This window comes from Hippocampus zosterae, chromosome 15, assembly GCF_025434085.1.
Source record: "Hippocampus zosterae strain Florida chromosome 15, ASM2543408v3, whole genome shotgun sequence".
Classification (NCBI taxonomy): domain Eukaryota; kingdom Metazoa; phylum Chordata; class Actinopteri; order Syngnathiformes; family Syngnathidae; genus Hippocampus; species Hippocampus zosterae.
This window is the reverse complement of record NC_067465.1, coordinates 8,650,226-8,665,983: the sequence shown is the minus strand read 5'-3', so window position 1 is coordinate 8,665,983 and position 15,758 is coordinate 8,650,226. Positions and strand designations below refer to the sequence as shown.

General features: G+C 46.4%; 1 protein-coding gene and 2 long non-coding RNA genes across 4 annotated transcripts in view; 2 read left to right on the top strand and 1 right to left on the bottom strand.

Annotated features, from left to right (window-relative positions):
* The window catches only part of LOC127616431 (uncharacterized), a 109,978-nt gene that overhangs the window by 1,393 nt on the left and 92,827 nt on the right, over nucleotides 1-15,758 (bottom strand). The window lies entirely within an intron of this gene.
* Nucleotides 520-13,581, top strand: amph (amphiphysin). 2 transcript variants are annotated; one of them, XM_052087981.1, is made up of 21 exons: nucleotides 520-680; nucleotides 1,612-1,692; nucleotides 1,781-1,835; nucleotides 1,973-2,067; nucleotides 2,219-2,314; nucleotides 2,382-2,489; nucleotides 2,731-2,816; nucleotides 3,690-3,765; nucleotides 3,872-3,954; nucleotides 4,147-4,285; nucleotides 6,962-7,072; nucleotides 7,142-7,225; nucleotides 9,115-9,141; nucleotides 9,226-9,243; nucleotides 9,405-9,599; nucleotides 11,591-11,632; nucleotides 11,748-11,924; nucleotides 12,154-12,207; nucleotides 12,534-12,716; nucleotides 12,820-12,921; nucleotides 13,008-13,581. In XM_052087981.1, exons 1-21 carry the CDS (start codon nucleotides 612-614, stop codon nucleotides 13,110-13,112), a joined length of 1,986 nt encoding a protein of 661 aa, XP_051943941.1. In that variant the 5' UTR covers nucleotides 520-611; the 3' UTR covers nucleotides 13,113-13,581. The 2 variants fall into 2 exon arrangements, with proteins under 2 accessions (XP_051943941.1, XP_051943940.1); XM_052087980.1 differs by having other exon boundaries at nucleotides 6,953-7,072.
* On the top strand, nucleotides 10,298-10,705 carry LOC127616428 (uncharacterized). The gene is made up of 3 exons (XR_007967112.1): nucleotides 10,298-10,308; nucleotides 10,351-10,476; nucleotides 10,603-10,705. It is a non-coding gene; the product is annotated as an uncharacterized LOC127616428 (long non-coding RNA).

Sequence of the window (15,758 nt, the reverse complement as noted above, 5' to 3'; positions counted from 1 at the left end):
CAACGGCTCGAGGCAGACGGCCACCCTCATTACGCTACGGAATTAGACATTTGATGGAAGGGAAGCGCCATTGAATGTAGTTGTACTGTCCTCTGCTGGTTGGAAGTCATTACAACGGACGAGAGAAACGTCATATCCTTCTGAGGTCAAGGTGATTTGTAGAACCCACTGTCATCTTCAACGAGTCTCAAACGGCGTCACAACCCCTCAGCAAACGATGTATTTGCGACATCTACTGATCTACACCCCCCTAGCGGGCAAAGAAAAGCTCCGAAACCCCAATGTAGACAAAATATGTTTTTTTTTAAATGTTGAAATATCAAACAGAATAAGGATAACATGTTTAATCACAATTTTATTTGATTCTTTTCATCTTTTATTGATATTGTTCTACTTCTACGTTTGTTTACTCGCCTTGTCCCACGTACTGTGCCGGCGACGTCATATGACAAACAGTTTTTCCCGCTCAACATCGAGGCAAACCTTGGGGATTAGGCCCCGCCCCCTACTTGAACCATCTGATTCGCCCGCTCGCGCAAGCGCACTTGACATCCCCGCACCTCCCCCTCGTCGCTGTATTGCCGTTAATCCGCGGATGTCAGTGCGGCGTCATGGCGGACATCAAGACGGGAATCTTCGCCAAAAATGTGCAAAAAAGGCTCAACAGAGCGCAGGAGAAGGTAAGCGGCAGACGCAGCGGCTGCACGAGGAGAAAGACGAAGAGGAGGTGATGATGCAGCGGAGGAGGTGGATGAGGAGGAGGTGATGGACGGACACTGACGTCCTTGCAGGCCGCGAGAGATTCCCAACGTCAAATGTGGACGTTTTTAGACTGCGATACCAATGACGTCGCCGTTGAGCGAAAGGCACCACGTGAATCGCGCGCCCACCAAAGCCAGATGTCATTTATTGATTAATTGGCTCAACACCTACTGAGACGTCACTCAACATGAACGTTCTGTTTTCTCGCGAGATAACGTCACGTGTGACTCGTTTAGCTATATTATATATCGGCAGTACAGTACTTGTGGATGTATATTCATATCCAGTGTGTACTTGTGTGTAATTTTAGAAGTATTGCCATATCGATATTGTGATATTCAACATGTGCCTCAAGAAATTAAATTTTTATTCAATGAAACTTTTTTTTTCATGTGGTGTAATAAGTAGCCTCGTTTTATTCTTAACAAGTTAATTGTAAATAACAGTACACAATTTCTGATCTGCTACACACACACACACACACAATTTATAAACAGCTCATTAATTACAAGAAACCTCAGAACTAACTTGAATACTACCATTATGAGTTCATTTATGGATTATTATAGCAAAATGTCGGGCGGATATCAAAATCAATATTACAGGCGCATGGAAAATACGAAAGGGAGGGTTTGCGCTTTTGTAATCGGTAGCAAGATTTGCACGTAACCTCACTTGACTCCTCCCTCCACACCCTCGACTGTCCGTCCAAAGCCACGCCCCTCACTTCTTGCCCAAGTGCGCCATGTTTGCCAATAATAGGATTCAAAATAAAACTAGAGGCCTAAGTTGCGGCCCTACTTGATGAAATACACAATTACGATATGTCTAACGCAAATGACGGCTCAGGTGTTGCAGAAGCTGGGCAAAGCCGACGAGACCAAAGATGAACAGTTTGAACAAGTTGTCATCAACTTCAGAAGACAGGAGGTAAAACACCAAACCGACACACAACCGCCGCGACGCTCGCGTTTGATTCCCTGTTGCCTGACATATTAACGAGTGCCTTGCGTGTCAGTGTGAAGGTTCGCGGCTGCAGAGAGAGATGAAGGCCTACATGTCCGCTATCAAAGGTGACACACACACGGTCGCACGTTGTTAGGAGCATGTGTGTGGTCGGGCATTTGATACGTGCTGTGAGCGGATTCATGAACGATACGCCAGGACGCTAATGGCGCCACTAATGCTCAGTGCCGCGTTTGCTTTGCAGGGATGCAGCAGGCCTCCATCAACCTGACGCAGTCTCTCCATGAGGTCTACGAGCCAGACTGGCACGGAAAAGATGATGTGATGACCATCGGCAAGGTACGCATTTGTTTTTGATCATGCCCCCAAAATTATGTCAACACCCCAAAAACATTAAAGTGTCTTATTTTTTGGCTATGTAACATCGTGTAGGATAAAGTCTGCTATGCTCAATGTGTTTTTTTAATTTTTATTTTTACTTTCCCTGTAGGATTGCGATGCACTGTGGGAAAATTTCCACAATAAGCTGGTGGACTCGACGCTGCTGAATCTGGATGGATACTTGCAGCAGTTTCCTGACCTGAAGGTGATCGGCTGTCACCGTGATCAGATTTTTCAAGCCTTCTGCATCACTGACGCCTTCACGTTTTTAGACCCGCGTGGCCAAAAGAAGCCGGAAACTCATCGACTACGACAGCGCTCGTCATCATGTTGAAACGCTGCAGCTGTCCGGGATGAAAAATGACCGCAAGATGCTGAAGGTCACCAGTCAACCGTCCAAATGTCTTTTGTTTGTCTACTCTGTGTGACAATTCTTTGAAGCTGCACTTGGCCCACGCTGTCAACAGCTTTCCGGCCGTTAGTGGCTACAGGCCTTGTTCCGTAGCAATAGAAACCTCGAGGTCTATAATTGAGAACTCCAACTATGAATGAAGCAAAACTGATGGATTAATAATTTTCCAGCATCCAGTAGTGATCTATGTTCTGTATTGCATTTTACAGGCTGATGACGAGTTGCGAAAGGCTCAGAGAGTGTTTGATGAGCTCAACGTTGGTCTGCAAGATGAACTTCCAACTCTTTGGGACAGGTCCCTATCATCTAATCTGATGTCGATTTCAGATAGATACAGCCATACCTCGGTTTTCGACCATAATCTGTTCCAGAAGGCTGTTCGAAAACCGAAAACACGCTCTTTAAAAAAAAAAATCTTTATTGAACACGTCTGCTCACAATGGAACGCTAAGTGAAGGAAGTGACGCTTCCTCGTGTAAGGAAGGAAGGCGAGAGGAGTCAAGTGGCGCATTCAAGTGCTCTCAGTTTGGTCGAGAACCGATTTTCGGTCATAATCTGAGGCATAAAAAACTCAAAAATTTTGGTCGAAAAACGAGGTTTGACACCTGAAATGAATGGCTTATTTTGTAATTTTTTCTCATATATCGGATGCACCGCATCATAAGACGCAATCTACAATGCATCCACTAGATGGAGCCATGCTCAAGGAAATGCCAAAAGAAGACACTACACTACACCCTGATTTACATACTGTAGCGACGATCAGATGTCCGTAAAACATATTTAATAAAGCAGCGACACGGTTCACTTAACCAACAGCAAGTTATAACATTGACTCGTTAACGTTGAACTCTCTTGCCGCTGCTCTATTTCCGTGTTCAACTGCGTAACCGATCACCTTAAGTTTGAACTCTGCGTTGTCAGCACGTCTCGAGCGAGGAGCCATTTTGGGGTTGACGTATTACCGTAATGTCCAAACACAAGGCGCATCGGATTTTAAGGCGCTGTGAGCTTTTAAGAACACGGAAGGCTTTAAGCTGCGCCGTTTAATGCGGAAAATACGGTAGTTCGAACTTATTAGAGTTAAGATTTTCAACGCGAACGTGAATGTCAGCCAGATGCATCGATTCAATGGAAATTATGATTTTTTTTTTCTTTTGTGTTTCAGCCGAGTCAGATTCTACATCAGCACCTTCAAAAGCGTGACGAGTCTGGAGGCCAGATTTCACCGAGAGATTTCTCTGGTGTGGCGGCACGTCATGAAATCAGCCACTTGTTCAAATTGAAAGGTTCATGCGGTCAAAGGATCTCTTTTCTCTGCTCCACGCGATGGCTTTTCTCAACGTGTAGGTGTGTAAGCAGCTGTACGAAGTGATGACGCAACTGAGTGAACAACACGCTGACAAAATGTTCACCATCCAAGGAGCACCCAGGTATGGAGGTCGGCGAGATAACGTCCGGTGTTTTGTGTTATGTATGTTTTCCCTTATGTCTAAAATGCCACAATCATGCCGTGGGTAAACATTCAAATCGACAGATGGATCAGTGATGTGTGAGCGATGCTTTAAAAGCTTCATGAAACTTCGTCAGTAAGGTCGACTTTCAACTCTTTCCAATTTGGCTAGTGATTCGGGGCCGTTGCGGCTGGCTCGGACGCCTTCGCCCCCCGAAGACGAAAGTCCACCCGAGAGTCCAGACGCCGGTTCCAATCACATGCTGCGCCCGGTTTCTCCCGGGCCGCCGCGTCCCAAATCTCCCGTGCAGGTAAACAAGCGGAATCCGAGTTGTGTGCGAGTGAAGACACAAACGTTTGTAATATGTCGTAATGACTTTGCAGCGTTTACGAGAGGATGTAAGCCAAGTTAGTTGAACGCGCACAATGATTTAGCTAGCTTTTTAGCATGCTAGCATCAGGCAAGCGGGCTGTGTTTGTTGTTTAATGTTCTGTGGCTGTTCTTCTTTGCTGCACACTCATCTATTGGATGGTGAGTGAACTTGTGCCGTGTCACACGTGTGTCGGTGTTTGTGTAGATTAGGAACAATCTAGCGGCATTATGAACATGTTTGTCAAGCGCATTTGGACAAATATGTATGGAAATATGTCGCGTATACAATTCCGGTTCCCATTTTCTTTGCCCACTCGTGCGGACGCCGCGTGAGTGACGACGGTATTTGTCCTTTGTCCCGTCTGACTGTGTTCATTAAGGCGACTCTGATTTAGGTGCTGAAATTCCTCGACTCATTCACAGCCATTTTGAAAGTTTGAAAGTACTTAAAAAAAAAAATCGGCTCCAAACACCCAGTGAGGTACAAATTTTCCATCGCCTAAAAATGCCCACCACAGTACAAAATGAGAGTTTGAGAGTTGATCCAAACTTTCCTCCCAACTGCCGACAAATATACAGCAAAGAAACATCCCATGATGCTGATTCACCCCGCCCAAGACTCGACTATAACGTCAGTGGCTTTTTTTTCCTCCGTTCAAATTCACATGCAGACTCGCGTCACCTTTTTTCCCAATGGCGACACTTACTTTCCACGACCAACCGCGACGCGTTCATTTTTCTACGTGTACGGAAAAAACACACTCCAACACATGACGTGTGAAGTGCCTAAACCTGTCTGAATTCCAAACAGTTGGCATTTCTCCCCCTCTTATATGACGCGACAAGCTGAGATTCACTCCTCCATACTCAAAAACTATTTGGGATGTCCAAAATCCAAAGTGATGGCGGCCCGGTGGGCAAGTGGTTAGCGCATCGACCTCACAGTGCAGAGGCGCGGGGTTCAATTCTGGCTCTGGCATTCCTGTGTGGAGTTTGTATGTTCTCCCCGTGGCTTTGTGGGTTTTCTCCGGATACTCCGGTTTCCTCCCACATTCCAAAAAACAAAAATTGTCCCTACGTGTGAGTGTGAGCGGGGATGTTTGTTTGTCTCTGTGTGCCCTGCGATTAGTTGGCCAGCAGTTCAGGGTGTCCCCCGCCTACTGCTCGAAGACAGCTGGGATAGGCTCCAGCACGCCCCCGCGACACTTATGAGGATAAAGCGGTTCAGAAAATGGATGGATGGAAAGCCAAAGTGATGCAATGCTGCCACCCACTGGTATCTGTTTGTTAGTACAGTTACGTGGAAGCTTGAATTTCACTGACGGGCTGGGCGAGAGACTCTCTCACTCTGCTTACCCGAACAAAAAGATACTTGACGATTACATTTGTCGGAGGTGTTAAACAAATGTCCATGACGGTGAATGAGTTTGGAGTTTCCGCAAGTTTTAACAGATTGCCTTTGAGCATTTGACGAGGGTGACGTGATTACAGTGGAGAACGGGGGACCGGGTCAGAGAATCATATTCATCAAAGATGATCGGCCTTCGTTTGATGAAGTGATCCTCTGTTCCGGTCAATCGTGTCAAATAACACAGAAAAACATTGCACAGTTCAAAGTTTTTTTTTAACTCTCCAAGTGGTTTCAAGGAAAGCTTTTATTTCTTTCCAAATCTTTACAAAGATTGATTCGTGGAACGAATGAGACAAAAGTAAGCTGTGTTCACTGTTCACGGACACTCGGGCGGAAGGAATTTGTGGGAACCGGTGTTGTAGAACCAATGTGTTTTTGTCGTGTTTTCAAGTTCAGAATTGTAGTAATTCTGAACTTAATTAATTCTGGGTAGAAGTAATTGGTCTTCTACTCGAGTACTGGATATCAATAATCCCCCCCACGCCCTGCATCTCTGCTTCTACCACTGTCAATAACGTGACACCCTTTCCCCGCTTCATGAGAAATTTAAAACTACAATTTCTCCGACGTCGGACCCTCCCCTGCCGGTTGGACCTCTACTGAAATTTTCTGTCAAACCAGCCAGCTGTGAGCTGGCATCCTGCAGCAGGACCCGCCGCACACCCAGCGCTGCGGCCCGGGGCCACCTGCACCGTAGCGCAGGGTGCGGCCTTCTGCGGTTCATTCGTAGCCAATCGTCTCAAAGAAGTTCTGCTGCGATTCAAAATTTGTGAATGGCAGGCAAACAGCATCCTAATGTCGCTTTTGTAATGGCCGTGCTGTATTGCGTTCGCTATTGACACAAAAATTATAATTCCGGTAACAAAATGAAATACGGCCAATTGTGTTTTACAATAATACTTGACCATTTTTATTTATTTCTTTTTTTAGCAATTGTCCAATTCAGTCACGTTCGGTGCATCTTGCTAGATGTCCCTTAGTTTGTGTTAAGGGGTTGGGGTGTTGTTTTTCATCAGATCGTTAGGGTTAGTTATGTTACACAGAAAAACAAATCTTGAATAGGCGACTTTCTTTCTGAACGTTAAATGGTAAGTAGGCGGACGTTCACCTTAGTTCGAGGCACTCAAGCCAGACAGCATTGAGATGACCGCCGAAGGCCGTACGTTGTCTAATGACGATGTTGCTGTTGTGCAGATGAAAAAGGGCCCCCCTGTGCCTCCGCCCCCCAAAGTCACGCCTTCCAAGGAGGTGGTGGAGGAGCAAATCATCGACCTGTTTGGAGGAGAGTTTTTACCGGCGCCATCACCATCTCAGGTCTCTGAGCGTTTCAAGGGAACGGCGCTACAGTACGGGTTGCCTCCTAACTGCTTTGTGCGTCCACAGCCCAATGAGAGGCCGGGAGAATCGCTCCTTGATCTCGATTTCGACGCCTTCCAGCCGGATGAAAGTGTGTCGCCGGTACCGCAGGTTGTTGACACAAAAGCATCTTCCTGCATGCAATGTGAATGGCTGTGTATTAGGCCATATGAAAAAAAATCTGTTACGATTTCGGCCATTTTATATCATTTCCGTTTATACTTTAAGCTATTTTTCTACACACTGGCACTGCTTAGCTTCTCTCTGTTTATTTTGAAGTAACATTAAATAAACCGGGCGGCCCGGTAGTCCAGTGGTTAGCACGTCGGCTTCACAGTGCAGAGGTACCGGGTTCGATTCCAGCTCCGGCCTCCCTGTGTGGAGTTTGCATGTTCTCCCCGGGCCTGCGTGGGTTTTCTCCGGGTGGTCCGGTTTCCTCCCACATTCCAAAAATATGCGTGGCAGGCTGATTGAACGCTCTAAATTGTCCAAACGTGTGCGTGTGAGTGCGAATGGTTGTTCGTTTCTGTGTGCCCTGCGATTGGCTGGCAACCGATTCAGGGTGTCCCCCGCCTACTGCCCGGAGACAGCTGGGATAGGCTCCAGCACCCCCCGCGACCCTAGTGAGGATCAAGCGGTTAGGAAGATGAATGAATGAATGAATGAATGAATTAAATAAACCTGGATCAAATGAGAAAAGTTTCAGGTAATGCCGCTATATTAAATGATCAAATGTACACTGAAGAGACACGGCATCCGACATGTTATCCATCCATTCATCCATTTTCGAAAAGGGCACACAAAGATGAACAACCATTTGCGCTCACCCACACACGTAGGGACAATTTAGAGTGTTCCATCAGCCTGTCATGCATGTTTTTGGAATGTGGGAGGAAACCGGACTACCCAGAGAAAAGCCACCCTGGCACGGGGAGAACATGCAAGCTCCACACAGGAAGGCCGAAAGTCAGAATCAAACCCTGCACCTCTGCACCGTGAGGCCGACTTGCTAACCAGTCGCCCACCATGCCGCCCCGCCGACATATTAATAGAAATGTAATCTTCTAGACCACTATCGTACGGGGACCCTGTCACAATCATTACAATCGTTTCCCGTTTAGCTGTGGATAACATTATTTTGTATCATTTTCTCTCCCGACACGTTTTAAATTGCCTGCTATTATTGAAGTTGGATGCGGTCCGCATGAAGGCAGTTCTTTCGAGCCCTCCGTGAAGCGAGCTCAGTCACCCAAGCACTTCGATCCAGTCTTTATCGATAACATTAGGTTAGCTTGGCGATTAGCATGGCTTCTCCGGCTTTCATAAGAACGATACTTATCAGAAGTGTAGCTTTTTCGCAGATGTGGAGGCTGTGATTACTCACATGGGAGCGAAACCGCAACGTACTTTACCAGGCAGTAGTAGCCAGCCAAAGCTCGTTGCTCGCTAGTTGCTCCGACCTAAGTCGCACCGATCTCTCACCTCGGCCCGCACTTAGGTGACGTAAGCGGCCTAGATTTGGAATCCGCTCTGCGAAATCGTTGATTTCGAGCCTTGTGTGGCTTGATGGAGTATACAGCACGTCTTTTGAGGTGCCCTATTTTTGTAAATCGTTACTTGTAATCGCAGGTTTGTTATTGTGAATCAATTCTTTCCCAAAGTTGGAGTCTTTGCTATTCGCAATCACGGCCCTTGTAGTTTTTTATTAATTTTCATTGATCGTTGACTTTAATTCTGAACCATAAGATTGTCAACATATGACTAAGATAAGATAAGATAAGAAACCCTTTATTAGTCTCGACGATGCATCCTGACTTCCATGAGCTATTATTTTAGTCTGCCACCTAATAGCAGCAGTGTGGAATAAGCGCGCCAACTCAAGGTTTCGCCGTATATCGTTTGACGGCGTTGTTGTTGTTACTTGTCTCGAATGTCTTCCGACTGAATTGTAACATTTTATAAAGTTGAAGCTCCTCTTTTTTTTTCTCCTCCCCAAAAAGACCGCTGTGCCTTGGGATACGTGGTCGGTGAGTGCATTCGGCTCTGCTGCACTTGATTTGTCCCGTGAAATGGTTTCATACATCACCTGTGTCCTACTCCTCCCTTTCTAGGCTCAGCCAGCGCAGACTGTAAGTCCACACGCGACACGCCTAAGCACGACATCTTAACTGCTTGTCGTATTTGACACCAGAACACACGATAAAGATCACAACATAGCCATAACCAGCAGCACTTTCTTAGCCCGGCTTCATCAAACTTTTTAACTTTTTTATTTCCTGCGTTTGCCCAGGCTTCGGAAAGCGGCTTTGTCGCCGACTGGTCGGCTGACTTTGGTTCAGCGGCTACCAACGGAGAAGCTACCGCAGGGGAGGCTGCCACAGGAGCTCCTGAAGGGGCAGAGGGAGGGGATCAGGGTGATGATGGAGATAAAGTCACAACTCCTCCTGCTCCTCCTCCCAAGGACAGTGAGACAGCAGAGGATGAGGTTAGCAGCCGAGATGTACCTTCTCAAACACACCCCAACCTTCTCTATGGTGCTGCTGATGATCCGGAAACTGCGCGGGCGTCGGAGGGAAATGAACCAGGGGAGGAAGGTCGCAGGATATCCACCCCTGGGCTCATCTTTACCAACGAGTTTGGTGAAGAGATTGAGGACAGCTCCAAACAGGCAACTGAGAAGTGGTCCAGGTCTCCCGATGGCTCGGGATCGGAATACGAAACCGCCGAAGAATGGGGCGATGGGATGCAGGGAGGGAGCTGGGCAAGTGCGGACGATGAGCATTCGCGTGACGATCACACGGATGGTAGAAACGCATCGGGGATGCGGGATACCTCAGCGAGTCGGGGTGGTGAGGAGAAGGGTGAAGGTCCGAAAGATGAGCAAAAAGCAACAGCTGTCATATCCGCAGATCAGGAGTCAGTAAGCTGGGTGGAAACGCAGGAGGGAGGCGCATTTGATTCGGATCCTTTGGCAGAGACACAGGGGCAAAGCACAATTTGTAACAGTCTTCTTGCAGAAGCAAAGGATGGAGTAGCGTTAGATTTGGCTCCTTTTGCTGACGCACAGGGAAGCGGGTTCGATTCAGATCCTTTTGCTGACATACAGGGAGGAGGTGCGTTTGATTCCGACCCTTTTGCTGAAACTCAGGGAGGTGCGTTTGATTCTGACCCTTTTGCTGAAACTCGAGGAGAAGGTGCGTTTGATTCCGACCCTTTTGCTGAAACTCAGGGAGGAGGTGCGTTTGATTCCGACCCTTTGGCTGAAACTCGAGGAGAAGGTGCGTTTGATTCCGACCCTTTTGCTGAAACTCAGGGAGGAGGTGCGTTTGATTCCGACCCTTTTGCTGAAACTCAGGGAGGAGGTGCGTTTGATCCCGACCCTTTTGCTGAAACTCAGGGAGGAGGTGCGTTTGATTCTGACACATTTGCTGAAACTCGAGGAGAAGGTGTGTTTGATTCCGACCCTTTTGCTGAAACTCAGGGAGGAGGTGCGTTTGATTCCGACCCTTTTGCTGAAGCTCGAGAAGGTGCGTTTGATTCCGACCCTTTTGCTGAAACTCAGGGAGGAGGTGCGTTTGATTCTGACCCTTTTGCTGAAACTCGAGGAGAAGGTGCGTTTGATTCCGACCCTTTTGCTGAATCACGAGGGGCAGGTGGCTTTAGTTCAGATCCTTTTGCCGAAACACAGGACAGAGATTCATCCGATCGCATTCGTTTTGCTGAGTCCCAAACTGTGGACGAGGCAGATTGTTTGAAGTCAGAAGGCGGCTTAGAGGCCGAGGGTTTTGTAGTCTCTGGAGATGGAGGAAGCAGGTGGGATCCTTTTGCAAGCAGTCTTTGTGCAGCCTCTACAGATGCTGTGGTCAATGGCAACGTGTCCTGGAAGCAAGCTGGCAAGAGCAGCTGCTCGGACCCTCCTAATGAACAAAGAAGCTCAACCTCGGAAGTTCAAGGTGTAGATGTTACCAAAGTCCGCAAGGAACCCGAAAGTTCTGACATGTCCGAAGATGAGGCTGCAAACCTGAGATTTGGAAAATTGTACCAAGATGTAGCTAAAGAAAAGGAAGAGGTACATGGTCCCATTTTTAGCGTGCTGGTTTGGCAGCAAGTAGACGTCCGTTGAAATTCTAAACCTCCCGCTAACCCCAACCTGATCTTTCCTTCTCCTCTTAAACGCTTCCCGTGCCTGACATGTGATTGCCTTGAGTGACCCGATTTGTTATTTTCAACTTCAGTCGGTAATTAGAATGTTTGGCAGCTTGAGCAAATTCCGTCCTCCTCAGGAATTATCCATCCATCAGGTCTCTGTCCGTCTGTCTCCTTAGCCTCAGAATGCTCATTTCCCTGCACCTCCGTAACAGCGCCCCCTGTGCTCCCTCTTTGACACGTCCTCTTTTTCCTTACTTTTCTTTCTTTTTTTTTTTTTTTTAATGACCATTTGAGATTCTTGTCTCATTTTCAACATGTATTCCGAAGGATGCCACTGGCCCATCGTTCTTTGCTGATTTTGATAAAATGGTGAGTAGCCATTTTGTGATTTCTTGTGTCTTGATCGTCTATTACTCAAATACTGTCAGAAACTGTCAAATGTAGTAAAAAAAAAAAATTGAATGTGGCTCTATTTTTGAACAAGAACAAAGTCAATCCCGGATCAACGGAGGCTTTGGAGATTGCAAATTCAGCACCTTCCGCCGGCGAAGAAGTGCCTCCAGCTTCTCTGGCTGGTGAGGACGACCCAGTGGCGGTTCCCACCGCCACTGAGGAAAATACAGCAGATAGTTGTGGCTCACCACTGGAAGAAAACCCGCCTGTGAGTGAAAGAACACGTTTCATTTTCACTTGGCTTACCATAAGCCAACTTCTTTATGGTTATAATCGATCACAATTGGAACGTTTATTGATGGCGGTGCATGTTATACGCCATTTTAACCCTTTCGGGGACGGCGGTTACCGCAGTGGACAGCTTATCATGTTATGAAATAACATTAAAATTGCTTTGTTATTTAATGAAAATATGTTTCATTTGACTTTGATTTTAGGAATCGGTTTCAGTTCCAGAAGAAAAAAAGCAAAGTCCTGTCGACGAAGCTTCGGTAAATCTGGAATGTTACAAAATCATGACTTTCACACCTTGGTTGACTTCTATTAATTTTCATTAACTGCTAGTTTCCCCCTTCCACCTTTTTGATCTTGTTTCTAGCTAACAATATAACAAACATGCACATTTAAATGCACTTTCACAATCTGAGGCTTTGCTAACATACGCTGACGCGGCGCAAGCTAGCGTCATTGACATCGGGTTAGCTGGGTTAGCTTCAAACGTAGCATCCATGCTTTTTCCACTCTCTTGGCGTCACTAATCGTTTCATTTTCAATGCACCCCCGTCAGGCTGAGTTGAGTTATTCTTGGTTTGCACAGGAAACGATGGCCATTCCATCCGTGGTGATTGAGCCCGCCTCCAGCAACGAAGGCGACGATGATCGCGACGCAGACATCATCTCACCCTCGGCTATCAGTGACAACTGCGTGGCTGCCGACAATCCTCCAATCAAACCCACAAGTTCATCTCCGGGGGGACTCCCGGGCGACTTCCTGTACAAGGTCAGTCTTGGATTCGGTCTGAAGGAAACGTTGGCGCACGCCTCTGCCTTCTCGGAAAGCCAAACACCACTTGAGAGGATGAACGTGGGGGAAAATTGTGCAGGTGGAGACGATGCACGACTTTGAGGCAGCCAATAGCGACGAGCTGGACCTGAAGCAAGGTGATGTGGTCTTAGTGGTCCCCACCGCTTCAGTGGAGGATCAGGTGAGTTTGCCGGGCGTCGCGCGTATCTGTCGAGCGATGTCAAATTCAAGACAAATGTCTTTTCGATGCCGCCGCTGCCGCTGCAGGAAGCCGGTTGGCTGACGGGATTCAAGCAGAGTGACTGGATGATGCTGGGAACCGGAGCGCAAAAGGGACTTTTCCCAGAAAACTTTACGCAGCGTTTGGAGTGAGACGCTTTTCCCATCCGCATGTACACAATGCCTTCGAAAACACCGCTTGGTCTTTTCCCAGGATCAACCTGAGCCCTGTGGTCTACTCTCCAACCCCCCACCCCCATCCCCCTCGCTCTAGTTCAAGAAAACAAAAGACGGGGGAAGTTGTTTCTGTGTGCATGTTTCATCTCGAAAGGCTATAAATGCATATCGTCACCCTAAAGTGTAACACAGTGTTGAAGAATCCCCCCCCCCCACCCCCCCGAGTCACGATGTCATTCTTTAGCCACGATGGAAGCGATGTACTCCATCACGCTCATTTTCTGCGGCTGTGCTCATATTTGGTTTGGTGATCGGTGTTGTGCGGCGACAAGTTGTGACGTTTCGCATAGTTATCTCTCAAAATATATTGCTCATCCTACTATGTTAGTGTTCTTTGAACATGTTGACGGAGAGAAAGGAAATTGTTTTGTTTAAAAAAATAAGGGTTTTTTTGGTGAGAAACGAAACAGGAAATCGGAATGCAAGATATGAAGCAGGGGAGATATGTGCAAAGAGATTATGGGATCATATCACTGTATTGTATTGTATTGTCACAATAAAAAGGTTTATGTCAGGTTAAATTTGTCACAGTCGTTTTTGATTATGCCCACAAATTAATTTTTAGGCTGTTTTATAAATGTCAAATGTATCAGTTTTTTTTAAATAATTGATTTTTATTTTCAAATTTAGTTTTTCTTAATTTCATTTTTTGTGAACTATTTTAACCTCGGTAGGTACATCAATAGACGTGAAAGTGACGTTAAACTACAGCCAATTTCTCGACACTTTTCAAGTAACGGCAAATCAAAATGTAAAAATACTTGCATCTGTTCAATTCCATTTTACTTTTCCATGCCGTTGGTGTTTTATGTTTCGCCGCTTCTCACATGTGATGCAAGTAGTATTACACCGACGTATAACAATGATCTTTTTGTTATTGTAAAGTGTCCTAGGGTGTCTTGAAAGGCGCTTATAAAATAAAATGTATTATTATTATTATCATTATATATATATATATTTTGCCACCTTGCGGCTTCTCCTCCCCACATGTATGGCACACGTGCCGCTCGCTGATGTAACGTTGTCCGAAGCTCCCTGAATGGTGGTACACTGTTTCAATGACACCCCATCTGACGATGTCACTGAGAGCGGCACGCTTAAGATTAGATGTTCCTTTGGCTTACTTGTCGCTCTTATCAATTGGCTTCATCCATGGGATGTGTGTGTGTGTGTGTGTGTTGTGTGTACATATCGTCAGGTCCATCCGCTCAGTGCACCTCACCTAATCAAAGCTGTCTTTTAAGACGAGCAGTGATCAGAATATCGAGAATATCTAGTGGTGCTAACCGCTATCTGCCGCTAGTTTAGTTTCATAGTCTCAAGACGGTGGAAGATGTATGAGACCTACGTCGCCTCATTGGTCGGACATTTGACTGCGCCACACAGCGTTATAGTCGGGAGACGGCATCGGAGAAAACACACGATTAGCGATGAGTTATTTTCAAGCGTTAAATGTCTATGGCGAGTAGTAAAGTGAAACGGTCGACGAGACAACTAATCACTTCAACCCCTTTTATCGCCAACGATATGTCCAGACCCAGATGTAATACGGTGTTCCCTCGCTTTTTTTTTGTGGGTGATACATTTGGGTGAATTTGCCACAAAGTAGAGATGGACTTTTTTCGAGGGGAGATTCAGGCCTCAATCAAAGACATTACAACTCATTTCCACTCTTCTAAACACTTGTTATACGGTATCAATTGCATTTTTAAAATACAAAATGAAAAATAAAAAATGATAAATCCTTGTACTTCTAGCGGAAGAAGACTAAGAAGGTGAAAAAGAAGAAGAACAGTAGTTACGGTACCTCGATTTTGATTTCCACAACAAGAATTTACTGTGACAAGAGGCGCATCAACCCAGCAGGATTGTGATGTGGAATCCTGGTTAAGGTAAGCCATTTTCAACTAAAAAGAAAAACTTTAATGTAGTTAGTAAGTGGACATTTCACCGTCCTCGTCCTTTGTAGCAGAGTGTGCTCTGCTCTCATGAATTTTCTGAACGCAGTTTATAATCTGCCACGTGTGCTTCAATTGTTTACTTTCCTCGTATTATTGATAAACTGGGGTCCGGTACTCAATTTTTTTTAGGGATGCTCTGAATCACTGAACGTGGTTGTCAACTTCCTGTCTCTCATCTACGAGAGCTTCATAGACCTCTTCACCCTTCTCTCTGTCTCCTTCCATCCATCTCTCTTCCAGTTTTTGTTTCCTGTTCTCCTTCCTCCATGCATAAATAACCATCTTCTTTCTCTACTTCAGTCTTTTGGAATCTTTCTTTTTAGCCTCCTCTCCTCCCCACAACCGTCGCCGCCGTCCACGCCATGCGCTTGCTCAACCCGTCTTGTTAATTGACAATGTTGAAATGCTCAAATCACACCACCGCCTCCGTCACCGCTTCCCTCCAGCGCCCCATGCGACGAAAGCGTCTCTGGTTTCACTTTGCGCCGTCATCCTATCCAGTGGCGCTCATCAATAGCAAATGCGGAGGCTCCATCAAGCCCGCGTGGTGACAATCACGCTTGCCGGCGTGCGTGCGGAGGAGAGGGTTCTCTCGGTGTCA